Consider the following 19,021-nt stretch of genomic DNA (forward strand, 5'->3'; position numbering starts at 1 on the left):
GCCCCATCACGCGTGGCTGAATAGGGGGCCCAGACCCGGGCGCTATGACCCCTGGCGGGTTACTAGACCCTGCACCTGGTGTGTTGAAGAGGTTGCGTGGATCGTAAACCGGGGGGAGTCGAGATTGGGTCTTTTGATGCCTCCTTCTCATGACCTCATTGGACGCGTTCTGATCCATCGTGAGTTGGAAGGACTGCGCCTGGATCAGCTGAGTTTGGGCATCGAGAGCCGCCCTCCCTGCAGCCATCCTGATCCCTTCCGCTGCAAGCTCCTCCTTAGCTTTCACTAGATCCAATTTTAACTGTGCCACCTCCGCATCATGCTGAGCTTGATCCGCCGGGTCAACCGTGGCAGTTAACAGGGCCGTCATCTTGTCCGTGAGATCCATCAGCACCTGAGCCGGAGAAGGCACCGGGTTTCCCGCTCCAGCAGCGGGGTTCTGAACAGGCTGCTTGCCAGCCATAAAGACTCCAACCTGACTTGGCGGCTCAAACGGGTCCGGAATACTGTCACCATCGGAACAACCCATGAGCCTGCCATCTTGAAGTTGATACAATGAGTTTGACTCATCGGTGGCCGACTCGCCGTCAGAGCCGGCGGCCGCCTCATCACCAGACCCAGATAGATCAGAGGGCCCTCCATGGATACATCCCACAAACGCGCGCCTTAAAGCAGGCCGGGCCCGGGCGGGTTGTGCACGCTGAGCCGTCTCGACGAGATCGGCGCAGAGACCCGGCTCAGGGCCCGGCTCACCAATCTTGCCAATGAAAACATGAATTCCGCCGAAGGGGACCCGGTACCTGTACTCAATTGAGCCGGCGTCGGGGCCCCAGTTTGCATCGTCGATGTAGAGCTTGCCGCGACGACTCTTGGTCATCCGGCCCACAACGTATCCCTTGAGCCCTTCGAAGCTGCCCTTCAAGAACTCAAATCCACCGTGCGCTGGCCCCACGGTGGGCGCCAACTGTCATGGAATTGTCACGGCAGATGTCCTCGAGCTAGGACTTAGTCGTGGAGCCATCGCAGCTAGGAAGCTTGAAGGGGTTAATGCGGGACAAGGAACACGAGGGTTTATACTGGTTCGGCCCCTTACGGTGAAGGTAAAAGCCTACGTCCAGTTTGAGGTGGTATTGATTAGGGTTACGATCACCAGGGAGTTAAACTGCTATGCCCGGCTCTCGATGAGATTGTTCTTGTTCCTAAACCGCTGCCGGGTCGTCCCTTTATATAGGGAGGCTGACGCCCAGCAGCTCTCAGAGTCCCAGCCGGCTCATAAGAGTGTCCGGCTCGGACTCTCAGCTATTCTTGCCTTGCACTACAAGTTCTACCATGATAATGATTGTAACTACGGGCCTTAAGCCATATCCGGGCCTTAAGCCCATCTTTGGCCCACCGTCTTCAAGCTTGGTGCCGGGCTTCTGGTAATGACCATTAGAGTAACCCGGCCCCTCCTAGCGGGTGACTCTGAGGTCTATATCCTCAACAGCAGGGCTAAACCAAGCTCAGCGAGAGGGAGAGGTGTCACGGGAGGGAGAGGGAGGCGCCAGGGGCTTGGGTGCGGCTGCCCTCCCTCCCCCCTCTTTATATAGGGGTCCAGGGGGTGCCAGCCCCCAGAGATCCCATCTCAAGGGGGGCGGCGACCAAGGGGGGGACTTGCCCCCCAAGTCAAGTGGGGCGCCCCCCCCCCACCCCTAGGGTTTCCAACCCTAGGCGTAGGGGAGGCCCAAGGGGGGCGCACCAGCCCACCAGGGGCTGGTTCCCTTCCCCACTTCAGCCCATGGGGCCCTCCGGGATAGGTGGCCCCACCCGGTGGACCCCCGGGACCCTTCCGGTGGTCCCGGTACAATACCGGTGACCCCCAAAACTTTCCCGGTGGCCGAAACTGGACTTCCTATATACAATTCTTCACCTCCGGACCATTCCGGAACTCCTCGTGGCGTCCGGGATCTCATTCGGGACTCCGAACAACTTTCGGGTTACCGCATACTAATATCTCTACAACCCTAGCGTCACCGAACCTTAAGTGTGTAGACCCTACGGGTTCGGGAGACATGCAGACATGACCGAGACGACTCTCCGGTCAATAACCAACAGCGGGATCTGGATACCCATGTTGGCTCCCACATGTTCCACGATGATCTCATTGGATGAACCACGATGTCGAGGATTCAATCAATCCCGTATACAATTTCCTTTGTCAATCGGTACGTTACTTGCCCGAGATTCGATCGTCGGTATCCCAATACCTTGTTCAATCTCGTTACCGGCAAGTCACTTTACTCGTACCGTAATTCATGATCCCGTGACCAAACACTTGGTCACATTGAGCTCATTATGATGATGCATTACCGAGTGGGCCCAGAGATACCTCTCCATCATACGGAGTGACAAATCCCAGTCTCGATTCGTGCCAACCCAACAGACACTTTCGGAGATACCCGTAGTGCACCTTTATAGCCACCCAGTTAGGTTGTGACGTTTGGCACACCCAAAGCACTCCTATGGTATCCGGGAGTTGCACAATCTCATGGTCTAAGGAAATGATACTTGACATTTGGAAAAGCTCTAGCAAACAAACTACACGATCCTGTGCTATGCTTAAGATTGGGTCTTGTCCATCACATCATTCTCCTAATGATGTGATCCCGTTATCAATGACATCCAATGTCCATAGTCAGGAAACCATGACTATCTATTGATCAACGAGCTAGTCAACTAGAGGCTCACTAGGGACATGTTGTGGTCTATGTATTCACACATGTATTACGATTTCCGGATAACACAATTATAGCATGAACAATAGAAAATTATCATGAACAAGGAAATATAATAATAACCATTTTATTATTGCCTCTAGGGCATATTTCCAACATTTTCACATAAGCATCGCAGCCCCAAACTTTAAGAAACGACAACTTTGGTTTCTTGCCAAACCACAGTTCATAAGGCATCGTCTCAACGGATTTAGATGGTGCCCTATTTAACGTGAATGCAGCCGTCTCTAAAGCGTAACCCCAAAATGATAGAGGTAAATCAGTAAGAGACATCATAGATCGCACCATATCAAGTAAAGTACGATTACGACGTTCGGACACACCATTACGCTGTGGTGTTCCGGGTGGCGTAAGTTGCGAAACTATTCCGCATTGTTTCAAATGAAGACCAAACTCGTAACTCAAATATTCTCCTCCATGATCATATCGTAGAAACTTTATTTTCTTGTTACGATGATTTTCCACTTCACTCTGAAATTCTTTAAACTTTTCAAATGTTTCAGATTTATGTTTCATCAAGTAGATATACCCATATCTGCTCAAATCATCTGTGAAGGTGAGAAAATAACGATACCCGCCGCGAGCCTCAATATTCATTGGACCACATATATCAGTATGTATGATTTCCAACAAATCTGTTGCTCGCTCCATTGTTCCGGAGAACTGAGTTTTAGTCATCTTGCCCATGAGGCATGGTTCGCAAGTACCAAGTGATTCATAATCAAGTGATTCCACAAGTCCATCGGAATGGAGTTTCTTCATGCGCTTTACACCAATATGACCCAAATGGCAGTGCCACAAATAAGTTGCACTATCATTATCAACTCTGCATCTTTTAGCTTCAATATTAGGAATATGTGTGTCACTACTATCGAGATTCAACATAAATAGACCACTCTTCAAGGGTGCATGACCATAAAAGGCATTACTTATAAATAGAACAACCATTATTCTCTGATTTAAATGAATAACCGTCTCGCATCAAACAAGATCCAGATATAATGTTCATGCTCAACGCTGGCACCAAATAACAATTATTCAGGTCTAAAACTAATCCCGAAGGTAGATGTAGAGGTAGCGTGCCGACTGCGATCACATCGACTTTGGAACCATTTCCCACGCGCATCGTCACCTCGTCCTTAGCCAATCTTCGCTTAATCTGTAGTCCCTGTTTCGAGTTGCAAATATTAGCAACAGAACTAGTATCAAATACCCAGGTGCTACTGCGAGCATTAGTAAGGTACACATCAATAACATGTATATCACATATACCTTTGTTCACCTTGCCATCCTTCTTATCCGCCAAATACTTGGGGCAGTTCCCCTTCTAGTGACCAGTCCCTTTGCAGTAGAAGCACTCAGTCTCAGGTTTAGGTTCAGACTTAGGCTTCTTCACTTGAGCAGCAACTTGCTTGTCGTTCTTCTTGAAGTTCCCCTTCTTCCCTTTACCCTTTTTCTTGAAACTGGTGGTCTTGTTGACCATCAATACTTGATGCTCCTTCTTGATTTCTACCTCCGCAGCCTTTAGCATTGCGAAGAGCTCGGGAATTGTCTTATCCATCCCTTGCATGTTATAGTTCATCACGAAGCTCTTGTAGCTTGGTGGCAGTGATTGAAGAATTATGTCAATGACACTATCATCCGGAAGATTAACTCCCAGTTGAATCAAGTGATTGTTATACCCAGACATTTTGAGTATATGCTCACTGACAGAACTATTCTCCTCCATCTTGCAGCTGTAGAACTTATTGGAGACTTCATATCTCTCAATCCGGGCATTTGCTTGAAATATTAACTTCAACTCCTGGAACATCTCATATGCTCCATGACGTTCAAAACGTCGTTGAAGTCCCGGTTCTAAGCCGTAAAGCATGGCACACTGAACTATCGTGTAGTCATCAGTTTTGCTCTGCCAGATGTTCATAACATCTGGCGTTGCTCCTGCAGCAGGTTTGGCACCTAGAGGTGCTTCCAGGACATAATTCTTCTGTGCAGCAATGAGGATAATCCTCAAGTTACGGACCCAGTCTGTGTAGTTGCTACCATCATCTTTCAACTTAGCTTTCTCTAGGAATGCATTAAAATTCAACGGAACAACAGCACGGGCCATCTATCTACAACAACATAACATGCAAAATACTATCAGGTACTAAGTTCATGATAAACTAAAGTTCAATTAATCGAATTACTTAAGAACTCCCACTTAGATAGACATCTCTCTAATCATCTAAGTAATCACGTGATCCATATCAACTAAACCATGTCCGATCATCACGTGAGATGGAGTAGTTTTCAATGGTGAACATCACTATGTTGATCATATCTACCATATGATTCACGCTCGACCTTTCGGTCTCAGTGTTCCGAGGCCATATCTGCATATGCTAGGCTCGTCAAGTTTAACCCAAGTATTCTGCATGTGCAAAACTGGCTTGCACCCGTTGTATGTGAACGTAGAGCTTATCACACCCGATCATCACGTGGTGTCTCGGCACGACAAACTTTCGCAACGGTGCATACTCAGGGAGAACACTTGTACCTTGAAATTTAGTGCGAGATCATCTAATAATGCTACCGTCGATCTAAGCAAAATAAGATGCATAAAGGATAAACATCACATGCAATCAATATAAGTGATATGATATGGCCATCATCATCTTGTGCCTTTGATCTCCATCTCCAAAGCACCATCATGATCACCATCGTCACCGGCGTGACACCTTGATCTCCATCGTAGCATCGTTGTCGTCTCGCCAACTATTGCTTCTATGACTATCGCTACCGCTTAGTGATAAAGATTGCATTTCATACAATAAAGCGACAACCATATGGCTCCTGCCAGTTGCCGATAACTCTGTTACAAAACATGATCATCTCATACAATAAAATTTAGCTTCATGTCTTGACCATATCACATCACAACATGCCCTGCAAAAACAAGTTAGACGTCCTCTACTTTGTTATTGCAAGTTTTACGTGGCAGCTACGGGCTGAGCAGGAACCATTCTTACCTACGCATCAAAACCACAACGATATTTCATCAAGTATGTGCTGTTTTAACCTTCAACAAGGACCGGGCGTAACCACACTCGATTCAACTAAAGTTGGAGAAACTGACACCCGCCAACCACCTGTGTACGAAGCACGTCGGTAGAACCAGTCTCGCGTAAGCGTACGCGTAATGTCGGTCCGGGCCGCTTCATCCAACAATACCGCCGAATCAAAGTATGACATGCTGATAAGCAGTATGACTAGTATCGCCCCTAACTCACTTGTGTTCTACTCGTGCATATAACATCTACGCATAAACCTGGCTCCGAGGCCACTGTTGGGGAACGTAGTAATTTCAAAAAAAATCCTACGCACATGCAAGATCATGGTGATGCATAGCAACGAGAGGGGAGAGTGTTGTCCACGTACCCTCGTAGACCATAAGCGGAAGCGTTATGACAGCGCGGTTGATGTAGTCGTACGTCTTCACGATCGACCGATTCTAGTACCGAACGTACGGCACCTCCGCGATCTGCACACGTTCAGCTCGGTGATGTCCCATGAACTCACGATCTAGCAGAGTGTCGAGGGAGAGTTTCGTCAGCACAACGGCGTGATGACGGTGATGATGAAGCTACCAACGCAAGGCTTCGCCTAAGCACTACGACGATATGACCGAGGTGGAATATGGTGGAGGGGGGCACCGCAGACAGCTTGGAACAATCAACTTGTGTGTCCCAGGGTGCCTCCCTGCCCCCGTATATAAAGGAGCAAGGGGGAGGCCGGCCGGCCCTTGGGGCGCGCCAGGAGAGGAGGAGTCCTCCTCCTAGTAGGAGTAGGACTCCCCTTTCCTACTCCTACTAGGAGGGGGAAAGGAAGGAGGAGAGGGAGAAGGAAAGGGGGGCGCCGCCCCCCCCCCTTCCCTAGTCCAATTCGGACCAGAGGGGGAGGGGGCGCGCGCCCTGCCCTGGCCGGCCCTCTCTCTCTCCACTAAGGCCCATGTGGCCCATTAGTTCTCCCGGGGGGTTCCGGTAACCCTCCGGCACTGCGGTTTTCTCCGAAATCACCCGGAACACTTCCGGTGTCCGAATATAGCAGTCCAATATATCTATCTTTATGTCTCGACCATTTCGAGACTCCTCGTCATGTCCGTGATCACATCCGGGACTCCGGACTACCTTCGGTACATCAAAACATATAAACTCATAATACCGATCGTCACCGAACGTTAAGCGTGCGGACCCTACGGGTTTGAGAACTATGTAGACATGACCGAGACACGTCTCCGGTCAATAACCAATAGCGGAACCTGGATGCTCATATTGGTTCCTACATATTCTACGAAGATCTTTATCGGTCAAATCGCATAACAACATACGTTGTTCCATTTGTCATCGGTATGTTACTTGCCCGAGATTCGATCGTCGGTATCTCAATACCTAGTTCAATCTCGTTACCGGCAAGTCTCTTTACTCGTTCCGTAATACATCATCCCGCAACTAACTCATTAGTTGCATTGCTTGCAAGGCTTATAGTGATGTGCATTACCGAGAGGGCCCAGAGATACCTCTCCGACAATCGGAGTGACAAATCCTAATCTCGATCTATGCCAACTCAACAAGTACCATCAGAGACACCTGTATAGCACATTTATAATCACCCAGTTACGTTGTGACGTTTGGTAGCACACAAAGTGTTCCTCCGGTATTCGGGAGTTGCATAATCTCATAGTCATAGGAACATGTATAAGTCATGAAGAAAGCAATAGCAATATACTAAACGATCGAGTGCTAAGCTAACGGAATGGGTCAAGTCAATCACATCATTCTCTAATGATGTGATCCCGTTAATCAAATGACAACTCATGTCTATGGTTAGGAAACTTAACCATCTTTGATTCAACGAGCTAGTCAAGTAGAGGCATACTAGTGACACTCTGTTTGTCTATGTATTCACACATGTACTAAGTTTCCGGTTAATACAATTCTAGCATGAATAATAAACATTTATCATGATATAAGGAAATATAAATAACAACTTTATTATTACCTCTAGGGCATATTTCCTTCAAAGATTTATATATTGGAAGGTAGTATTCAGACATCGGAATAGTTCCGAATGATTCGGGTATTTTTCCGGAGTACCGAGGGGTTTCCGGAACCCCCAGGGGAAGTGTTCGGCCATCATGGGCCTAAGGGAGAGAGAGGGAAGCCCGCGGGGGTGGCCGCGCGCCCCCCTCCTTGGGAGTCTGAATAGGACAAGGAGGAGGGGGCGGCGGCCCCCTTCCCTTTCCCTCTCCTTCCTATTCCCTCCGGTGGAAGAAAGGAAAAAGGAGGGGGCGAATCCTACTTGGACTAGGAGTCCAAGTAGGACTCCCCCATTGTGCGCCCCTCCTGGCCGCCGGCCTCTCTCCCCCCTCCTTTATATACGTGGCCAGGGGCACCCCAAAGGTACATCAGTTGTTCCTCAGCCGTGTGCGGTGCCCCCTCCACATTTTACCACCTCGGTCATATTGTCGTAATGCTTAGGCGAAGCCCTGCATGGATCACATCACCAACACCGTCGCCACGCCGTCGTGCTGGCGAAACTCTCCCTTGACCCTCTACTGGACCAAGAGCTCGAGGGACGTCATCGAGATGAACGTGTGCTGAACACGGAGGTGCCGTACGTTCGGTACTTGGATCGGTTGGATCATGAAGACGTTCGACTACATCAACCCGTTAACTAAACGCTTCCGCTTTCGGTCTACGAGGGTACGTGGACACACTCTCCCCTCTCGTTGCTATGCATCTCCTAGATAGATCTTGTGTGATCGTAGGAAAAAATTTAAATTACTATGTTCCCCAACATAGAGATCCCCCGCAAGGGGTAACCTCTAATTATTTGCTCCCACCACACAGCCTAAGAAGGAGATCTCCTGAATGGCGCGCCTATGTCTCGCTTATAGCAAGACGCAGGGTGCACTCGCGTTACGCGCTTCCCTAAATGGGTCGGTCCATGCGGAGCAGGCCACTAGCTTGTTTTTCTGCTTTGTTTTTCTTTTTAATTTCAAATATTCTAAAATGTATACTATATTGCAAAAAAATATTACATAAAACATTTTTGAAAATGTTAACCAAGTATTTGAAAAATGCTAAGAAAGTTTTAATCAAGCATTTGAAAAACGCTAAATGAGTATACAAAAATGTTTGTCATGTACACGAAAATATATAGTAAAAACATATAATGTGTGTAAAAAATATCGATCATGTATTTAAACACTTTTAACGTGTATAAAAATGTTTCTTTTTTTAAGAGAGAAATTTCATTGATTTAGCAACAGCGTACATGTACAATCGTGCAGTTAAGCATAGTAGAAAGAGCAGCTACAACTGCATTGAGGCCTACTCCTAAGCATCTGAACCTGTAAGGTGTATTATGAATTTTCAGAGCAAGCTTGGCACAGTATAAAAACTGTTTCTGATGTATAGGAAAAATGTACAAGGTATACTAAATAAAAGTGGACATCAAAAACCATATATTTTTTAAAAAGTAGATTATGTATTTAAAATAAAGTTAAACATATTGTGTGTGTGTGTGTGTGTAGATATATATAAATATGTATACAAAAATGTACATTATCGTGAAAAATGATGATTGCTGTTAAAAATGATCACTGTGTATTCAAAATGTTGACCATGTATTAAAAATATTAATCTTGTATTTGAAAAATGTTAAATGTGTATTAGATATATAAAAGATATACAATGTATATGAAGAAAAGTAGGCATATAAAATTATACATTTTTAAAAATGTTAATCATGTCTTTTAAAATGTTAAACATGTATATAAAAATGTTTTATGATTTATACAAAATTTATTCAATGTGAACTGAAATATTTGACATGTGTTTAAGAAAAAAGAAACCGATGAAAATCGATAAAGAAACAAAGAAACAAAGAAACTCGATGTAAACTAAAAATGAAAAACAAAGAAAACAAAAAAGAGAAAATGAAAACCGAAGAGAACCAATGCGAAAGAATGAAAACAAAAAAAATCAATGAAAAACCAAGAAAGAAAGAAAACCAAAGAAAAGCAAAAAAACAGTGAATACTTGAAAGAAAAAAATAAAAAGGAAAATCCTTAGGGCATGGCCAACGGTATGCCCCACACCGCTGCCCCGCAGAGCCAACTAGGCTCGGATGCCATGCTGGAAGCTCAACGTATGCCCCGTAGACCGGACAGGTGCTTGCTGAGGAGGCGGCTTCCTCGGTTGATAAAGTGAGAAAAGAGATGAAAGAGGGAAAAGAAAGATGGAAAAGAGGGATAGTCATGGAGCAGAGAGGAAGGAGACAAGCTATTTTATCTGACGCATGGTCCAACAATGGGCAGTGGCTGCCGCTATTCAAAACATCATGAAGCCACTGTTGTGATGGATGACCAGTAGTCCCAATTTCATGGGCTGACGTGCATGCCCTAAATAGGTAGGCCCAGTAATATAGGGCGCAGATAAATGCTTAAGGCGAAACGCAGGGAATATGGGGTGTGGAATAATAAACCTCCGGACTTACTGATCTCATTTATTGTAAAGGACATGCTTGTGTTACCTAAATATAGTTGCCAAAGTGTCAAAATGCCCTAGACTCGCATAGGAGCGAGCGCGGGAGGACCATCGAACATGCCTAAGCCGTTTCACATTTGGGAAACGTTTCGCTTCGGCGCACCGGCCGAACGCTCGGCCGGTCGCTTTCCCAGCGACGCTCACGGGGCCACACAGACAGCTCATCCCACCCATCGCTTTATTTTTTTCCACACATCCTGAAGCTTATCCGCGTACTTCTCTTCTTCCCTACCTCGCATCTCTCCTCCCAAATCCCAATCCTCCATGAAATTCCTCCCTCTTTTTTCCTTTGACTCCACGCCGGCGAGCAAGCCACTCTGGTTAGCCAGCACCACCCATTGAACCTTCCCCTTAGTCTATCCCCCACGATCCATGGTCACAGACGGCGGGTCTCTGGACCTGGCGATGTGCTGTGCTGCAAGGGGGCAGGTTCCCTTGCTGGAACCATCGCCGTGCTGGTAGCTCTACGGCTGCCGTGCTGGAATCCGGCCACACCCGTGCTGGAATCGGTGAAGAAAATTGCTGGAACCGGCTATTTGATTTGTTACAACCGATGATTCAAGACGTTGCATCCATAGTGGTGGAGGTATTTTTTTGCTGGAACTCCCAAGCTGATTTGCTAGAACCGGCTACTAGATTTGCTGGATCCGACAAAGTTTTTTGTTGAGACCGTCAACGACGACGCATGTGTTTTTGTTGTAACCGGTATATGTATTTCCTGCCATCAGTGATTTGATTCGCTGCAACCGTTCCATTTTTTTTGCTACATTCATTCAGAGCCGAGCTGCATCCTGCGACGGCGGCAACCTTTTTTGCTGCAACCGTTGTAGTTTTTGCTACCTCCGTCGAGGATTTTTGCTACATCATTTTTTCATGGTGGAGCTGCAGTCTCGACGATGGGGACCATGATTTTGTGTTGCAACCATCGTTGCTTTTTCCTACGACCTATGAATTTTTTGCTACATACGTTCATTTTTTCTTTTTTTGAGATGGTGTGCTACATCTGACGACAGAAGAGGGCGAGCGCGGGAGACCAACGCGAGCACGGAGGCGTGGGCGAGGACGTAGGTGCGGCCGCGCCTCGCCGGAGCGCGCACACGCGGGGCTGGGGCAGAGACATCCCGGATCGAACGAGCAGATCTGAAACTGAAGAAGAGGGGGGAAGAAGAAGATGACGTGGGGGTACGAATCGAACGGTTGTTAGGTGCTGGATCGCACGGCTGGGCAGCGACCGGCCCAAATTCGCCGGCGCCTATCAGGCCCCTTCACATTTTCTTGCGTACGTACCTGAACCCTATAGCGCGCTAATGGATCGAGGACAAACAGGAAAAACGCTCCAGCGAACTGAAATACATTAGCTAGCGATTTTTTCGGTCAGCTTGAAAACACAAATCTAAAAAAAAAAATTGGAAACATCAATTTCTTTGAAAAACATAAACCATTTTAGAAAATACGAACACTTTTTCATATTTTTAAACATGTTTTCAAATTTTTGAACATTTTTTAAAAATGAGAATATATTATCAAAAGTTTGAAAACATGAAGATTTTTTGGAACACGAACAAAATTTTAAATACCAGCATTTTTTGATACTTTCAAAATGGGAACTATTTTTGAAATTCTAAACATTATTTAGAAAGAATTTTTTAATTAAACATTTTTTGGAAAATAAAAAAATCAAATCAAATTTTAGGATGTTGATTTTTTTTGAAATTTATGAAAATAGAAGAGAAAAATGAAAAACAAAAAAAAATAAGAAACCAGAAAGAAAACTGGAAAAAAACTGTAAAAACAACTGAAAAAGAAAAAGTGGTTTAAGAAGTTTCTAGAAGGTTCCCAAAATCGAAAAGATCCACAAAACCGAAAGCTCTTCACGACGCTAAATGGTCGGGCCATGTACTCGCTGGGTATGTTCCTCCTGTGCGAATCAAGGGCAATTCATCACTACGAGCAGCAAATAGGAAACCACTCTGACCAGCACCTAAGCTAACTCACTAGGCTCATCTACCTAGGTGGTAGCGCGCTACCTAACACTCGGTAGGCGCAACCTAGCTATTTCTCGCACTGAGGACTACTAGGTTGGCACACCCTAGCTATTCCTAAAGGACAACGGCCCGCGCCACCCTAGTCGTCGCTCCATCGTGTCAAGGTGGATCCGGCGTCGCCCCCTTGGCCCCGTTTCAAGGTGGAGCCGACATTGCCGCCTTTCCGATGCGTCAAGACGAAGCCTCCCTCCCTCCGGCACAACCACGAAATCCAATTGGACGTGGCGTGAAGGAGGCGCTGGCGTCGCCGCCACACACCCGGTACGCCAGCATCGACGAGTCGGCTCGCCGTCGCGCCACGTCTGGCGCGGCAAGGCCATGCAGGAGGAGGTTCCCCAGCGACCACGAAGGCGCGCAAGCGCCTTCTCTACTACCTCGCTCGCGTTGGTGGTGGCTCCTTGTCCTGTGTCCAGGACCGGTTGATGACCACGGCGAAGACGTCCGCGCGACGACTGCGCAGCCTCGATGGGGAGCTCACCAAGATCGGAGAGGTGTGGTCCTAAGAGAGACCACCATCACCGTCGGCAAGGGCAAGGACAATGGCCAGGGCTCCCTGAGCAGGGTCGGTGTTGGCTGAGGCAGCCCTGCGCTCGATGCAAGAGGAAGCTGAGCGGCTCCTCCACAAGCGTCGGGCGGCGGCCAGGCAAGGCTGTTGCGCCCCCCGCGCCCTTTCGCCATTGAAAGAATCACTCCGACGATGATGACGGCACATACGACTATGAAGGTGCCGTCGGCCAGTCCGGTCAGGCGGACGAGGTCACCATCCACTACAAATTAGTTTAGTTTTATTAAGTTTTACGGATGAAATATCAGCCATTTTATGTAAATTTTATCAAACTTTATGTTCGTCTACATGAATTTGTTGTGTTTGTATGAATCATATTCAAATTTACTTGTATATCGGTTGGACGGTCGGTCTCGGTCCATGAACAAATACCATGTCCGTTTTGTTAGGTGTTTTTTTTGCGAATTTTTTTTCGATCTATTAATCTCCAATCATGATAGTACATGAACACCAGAAATAATAAAAATTAAATCCACATTCATAGACCACCTAGCAACAATTAAGCGAGCCAAAGAAAACATCCAAAAAAATCCACTAAAAACGATAAGTCTCGCACTCTCGTCCACGGTCGCACTCACTAGTGGGCCCGGGAAAATCTGGGAACACCACCTGCTAACGCCACGTGTTCTTGTGGGCCCTCAACCAACGGACCAAGCCCCTACCCTCATCCCCGGGAGCGCCGCAGTCCTCTTCCCGCCACTCCTATCTTCTCCCCCAGGAAAAATAAATAAAACCTCGCTGAGTGGTAGTATTTACGGAAATGCCATGGCCGGCCTTCCTGGCGGTGGCCGCGAAGCTCATCGTCCTTGCGGCGGCCGCCGCGACGGCGGCAAACGCGGCCTCCTACGCGCGGTTCCGGAGGCGCCACCTCCGCCGCATCCGCAGCCCCATCGACGAGTCGGCCGACCCCGTCGCCGATTTCCGCTCCCTGCCCTCCTCCGCCACCGCAGCAGGTCCGCGTTCCTGCCGGTTCTCTTTACTGAACCATGTTAGTATCTGCCTCCTGAGAAAGGCGCTACGTTGATGCGATTTGGTTATATGGTAACGATGAATTTGGTGGGTCATCGATGTCGTCTTATGGTGACTGCTCCGTCTGAAACAGGGATGCTTGTAGTATCGCCATAGATGGCGTTTCATTGTTCTGTAACTCTGTAACTGTTTTCTCTCCGTCTGATTAATCAATGAAATGCGGCCCTAGGGCAATACTTTCGTCAAAAATGTCGTCGTATGGTTCGCCAATTCATTGTCTATTTTTCTTTCGGAAAAGGTCCAATTCATTATCTGCCAATCCATTTTTGAAAATTGTGGTGCTGTGGGTGTGGCTGGTGAGATTTTACCGTTGTCATGCAGGTATTTGTGGATCTTCGCTGGCACAGTTTTGTTCACACTTTGGAAAAAAAATCGAAATAGACGAAAACCCATGCTTCACATTTTGTTTAGCATACTTGTAGCATAAAAAAAATCCCTGATGGAGCTTCAAATTGTTTGCAGAGGATGATGATTTTTTCTTCGGGTTAGCGACGGCGCCTGCGCATGTTGAAGACAGACTGGACGATGCTTGGCTTCAGTTTGCAACCGAACAATCCGTTGATGACAAGGAGTCCATGCGCAACCAGAAACAAGTCGATGCAGTGATGGCCTCTGCTGGCGGTGATGGAGGCTCTCAGCCATCTTCTAGGCTACGAGGGGATGAAAAGGGTACCGATGGAGAGAAAAGGAAGCCTCTTAGGGTAGCCATGGAGGCTATGCTCAGAGGATTTGAAAAGTTTTCTGAGGGTGAAGAATCTAGTGGTGGAGACAACTGCAGCCACAATGTTGCTGCTTGGCACAATGTTCCATGCCCGTAAGTACATCTATGTTCATGGCAAAACTGTTTCTGAATGAAGAGATAATTTAGTTCGGTTTTGTAATCCAAGACCTCCTTTTCATGATAAGAAGCCCAGGGGCGGACCTAGGGGAAAAGGTTATTGGATGTACGTGTAGACATCAAAGATGTGTAGATTTCAAAAAAATACTATGCATAACAGTGATACTTTAACAATTAACAGTACACCATAATTAGATAGATATAGTAGTGTAAATGATTAGTTACCAAAATAAAGAGTTTACTTGAAATGAATCATTAATCGACGTACAAAATTGAAAAATAATAAAATATCAGACTCCAACAGCGAAATAGAACGCCTTCTTTGTTCCCACTTCTACAGAACAAAGACGGCCTGACGATGCTGCAAAAAAACAAAGAGCAACACAAAGATTGGGATCAGTTTCTAGCATAAGGGGGAATCCTGTCTTTGGATGCCTGGGCTATCTAGCCCGCGTTCCCTGGCCAAGCTGCTGCTAGCTAGACCCCGCGGCTTCTGTTGGCTGGGCCTGCCTGGCTGGCCAGTGTTTAGCTATTTGGATCAGGGATGTCACACACATATGGACTATGTGTATATGTTAACTAGCATTTGTACCCAATGTCCTGTGCACCTGGCCGGATTTATGTGGGTACGCCCCTATAGAAACCGCCCACTAATTAAGAAAGTACTTCAGTTTGCCTTAACTGGCTGACAACCTTCTCATGTTATTGCCTTTTTCCTACTTTAGATACCAGTTCCATTTGTAAATACGGTGCCAAGAGAAGAGCATAAGTGCATATTTACAGTTATCTATTTATGATAATTCTTCATGTTACTATTGATCTTTTTATTCAGTCCAATTATCTGGGTGATGCTGTTTCACAGGCAGTGTTGTGCCTAAAATGTTGCTTATGTGAAATGAACTCTCACATGTCTGTGAACTCAATCTATTTCTTCAGGCAAGAGAGGCTTAAATTTTGGTCCGATCCTGATACTGAGTTGAAACTTGCTAAGGAAACCGGCATTAGTGTTTTCCGCATGGGCGTAGACTGGACAAGAATAATGCCTAAGGAACCAACTGAAGATTTCAAGAGCTCGGTAAGTTGATGCATGGGAGCATGATTATGAACTTCATATGCCTCCCAAAACATTACATTGTTTCTTTCCTTTGTAGCATGCAAATCTCTGTATTGCTGAAACAAAGACATACATTGTGTATTTTCTAGGTTAATTTTGCAGCACTTGAGCGGTATAGATGGATCATTCAAAGAGTTCATGAGCATGGGATGAAAGTAATGCTTACCCTATTTCATCACTCACTTCCACCTTGGGCTGGGGAATATGGTGGATGGAGGATGGAAAAAACTGCTAATTATTTCATGGATTTTGTAAGGTACTCTTCTCTGGCAGTCAAACTGGTCAAACAGATACATTCTTCATTGGGATGTTCTTTTCTTGTTTATGGGCTCTTGAACAATCGCGTTGGTTTTATTGTGTAGGCTTGTTGTTGACCGTGTGTCAGATTTAGTGGACTACTGGGTGATTTTCAATGAGCCACATGTGTTTGTGATGCTAACTTATTGTGCTGGAGCTTGGCCTGGTGGGGATCCTAATGCAATTGAAGTAGCAACATCTGCTTTACCAACTGGTGTATATAATCAAGCTTTGCATTGGATGGCTGTTGCGCATGCTGAAGCTTATGACTACGTTCATTCAGAAAGGTAAATAGGATCTTGTGGCATTGTATTAATTAATATATATACTATTATGAGCTGAATAGATAGAGTGTGGGTCCCCTCTTTTCCTAACCATTCATTTACTGATTGGTAGCAAGAATGCAATGATGATGAGTTCAATGCAAGAATGTGTTCTTCTCTTCATCTAACCATTCTTTTATTGATGACAGCAAGAATGCAATGATGCCAATAGTTGGTGTTTCACATCATGTATCGTTTACACGGCCATATGGTCTATTTGATGTTGCGGCTGTCACAATAGCTAACTCAATGACTCTATTCCCCTTCATCGATAGCATCTGTGATAAGTTGGACTTTATTGGCATCAATTACTATGGTCAGGTGAGTTGAGTACTGTCTGCGTAAATAAATTGCCTGGTCCTCTATATGACAACATTTTAAAAAATTCCTCTTTAATGCAGGAGGTAATATCAGGACCTGGTCTAAAGCACGTGGAAAATGATGAGTACAGTGAATCTGGTCGTGGAGTTTATCCCGATGGGCTGTTTCGCATCCTACTTAAGTTCAATGAGCGATACAAGAGCTTAAACATACCTTTTATCATTACTGAAAATGGAGTTTCTGATGAGACTGATCTGATTCGGAAACCATATATACTGGAGCACCTGTTAGCCATATACGCGGCCATTTTAATGGTATGTTCTTAGTCAATCATGCATTTTAGTATGTCTTCATGAGGAATGTGCATAACTTCAGCACACTCATAAGCATATTGTTTGAAGGGTGTGCGTGTGCTTGGCTATCTATTCTGGACAACGTCGGATAATTGGGAGTGGGCTGATGGCTATGGTCCCAAGTTTGGGCTTGTTTCTGTTGACCGTGCTAATAACCTAGCACGGAAACCTCGCCCTTCGTACTATTTGTTCACCAAGGTACCTTCTAGTTTCAGCGAATCTTGCTAACATGATAAGTCTGTTCCTTGTTTCTAAAATATAGGTGTGTTCTTTTTTGTTAAACTTTGGTTCTTTAAAAGGTGAAACATTGCTAGACATGTCGTTTCCATCAATAGTTTGTCTTTTCTTGTGCATGTTTATTATTAAGCACACATATTTGTTACAGGTTGTCACAACTGGAAAAATTACGAGACAGGACAGAACATCTGCTTGGAGGGAACTGCAAGAAGCTGCGATTCAGAAGAAAACACGCCCATTTTACAGGGAAGTAGATAAACATGGGCGTATGTATGCAGGTAGATATTGATTCTCTTAAAGCATTCTTGTAAAGAAGTGAACTGTCAGGATCTATAGGTGGTGGCTTGTTTTTTCTAAACACAACTTGATTAGTAGGGCCTGCAACTGCTTTTGACTGGTCATGAAATATGTCAATGCTACTGGCCTCTGCTTAAGCTTCAAGATTAAGATTTCCACTTGAATTGGTTATCATAATCACGTTTGAGATATGCTTAGCTATTCTCAGTTTGAATTATTCATTGAGCTGTGGGAGGGCTGACAAAAAACAGCTATCTAGAATGAGAGTTGTATTGCAGTGTTTGCTTCCCAAATCTAAGCATTGCTGGTCTTCTTTGGCTTACAGGGGGTCTAGATCGGCCTATTGAGCGAGCTTTTGTATTGCGGGACTGGCGATTTGGCCACTATGAAATGGAAGGCTTGCAGGATCCTTTGAGTCGCTTTGTAAGATGCGTTATGCGACCATTTCCATGCAAGAAGATTCACTACATTGAGGACGATGCAATTTCTTACTCTATTTCTTCTTGAGACCTGCTATTGTAGTTGCTATTCAAGTTCTGTTTCTCTGGTTACAATAAAAAAACATCAAACTTTTGGTGAGTCAATATCCGTGTGTTTTGTTGTTCCTTTTTCTGTACACATGACCTATTCAGAAGTTTATCTTGATTACTTGGTATCTGTGTAGGGTAATATTTCCTCTGGAGGAAGCACATAAGAAGTTCTGGCAAGTGGAAGCTTCACATTTTGCATTTTAAATGTACATGGTTATATACTGTTCACTGTAGTAGTAGAAGTACCTTGTAATTTCCTTCTGCTTTAGTTTGTTCTTATCCCCAGAACGTCTAAACAAGTTAAATTGTTGATTTGACTGAAGATGCAGCTGATTTTTTGCCAACTACCTTGTGATTTACTAGATTAAAATATCTTTTTGCAATATACTTGAGCTCATAAGTAAGTTGCACACTTCTTGATTGAACACGATGCCGGTGAAAGGTGAAACATTTCACTGAGCATATGAGCATCTTGATACCCTTATGTACAGATTCCATGTTTTTTTAGATCTGAGCACATATATACGTTCAAGTCAAGTGAGTTAATGGCTGCTATTTATGGTCTAAATCAGTGCAACCATCATGTGATCAGCCCTACCATCTTACTTGGGGTATCCTAGTGTCCAAATATGCGGTACAAATAATGGGAAAATTCTCCCCTCAGAAAATATATTTATGATCAGTTTTGAGCAGTTCTGTTTCTTCT

General features: G+C 45.4%; 1 protein-coding gene across 1 annotated transcript; it reads left to right on the plus strand.

Annotated features, from left to right (window-relative positions):
- The first annotated feature begins 13,658 nt into the window (after window positions 1–13,658).
- Window positions 13,659–18,659, plus strand: LOC109741719 (beta-glucosidase-like SFR2, chloroplastic). The gene is made up of 11 exons (XM_020300786.4): window positions 13,659–13,929; window positions 14,468–14,819; window positions 15,780–15,918; window positions 16,047–16,213; window positions 16,320–16,541; window positions 16,727–16,898; window positions 16,979–17,212; window positions 17,300–17,449; window positions 17,637–17,766; window positions 18,111–18,360; window positions 18,450–18,659. Exons 1-10 carry the CDS (start codon window positions 13,737–13,739, stop codon window positions 18,290–18,292), a joined length of 1,941 nt encoding a protein of 646 aa, XP_020156375.1. The 5' UTR covers window positions 13,659–13,736; the 3' UTR covers window positions 18,293–18,360; window positions 18,450–18,659.
- The last annotated feature ends 362 nt before the right edge of the window (window positions 18,660–19,021 follow it).

This window comes from Aegilops tauschii, chromosome 4 (genome assembly GCF_002575655.3).
Source record: "Aegilops tauschii subsp. strangulata cultivar AL8/78 chromosome 4, Aet v6.0, whole genome shotgun sequence".
NCBI lineage: Eukaryota > Viridiplantae > Streptophyta > Magnoliopsida > Poales > Poaceae > Aegilops > Aegilops tauschii.

Excerpts from the sequence above, each read along its gene's own strand:
- LOC109741719 (XM_020300786.4), top strand. The coding sequence starts at position 13,737 with ATGCCATGGCCGGCCTTCCTGGCGGTGGCCGCGAAGCTCATCGTCCTT. Across the intron at positions 13,930-14,467 it reads CTCCTCCGCCACCGCAGCAG|AGGATGATGATTTTTTCTTC; the intron begins GTCCGCGTTCCT and ends AATTGTTTGCAG. Across the intron at positions 16,214-16,319 it reads TATTTCATGGATTTTGTAAG|GCTTGTTGTTGACCGTGTGT; the intron begins GTACTCTTCTCT and ends TTTATTGTGTAG.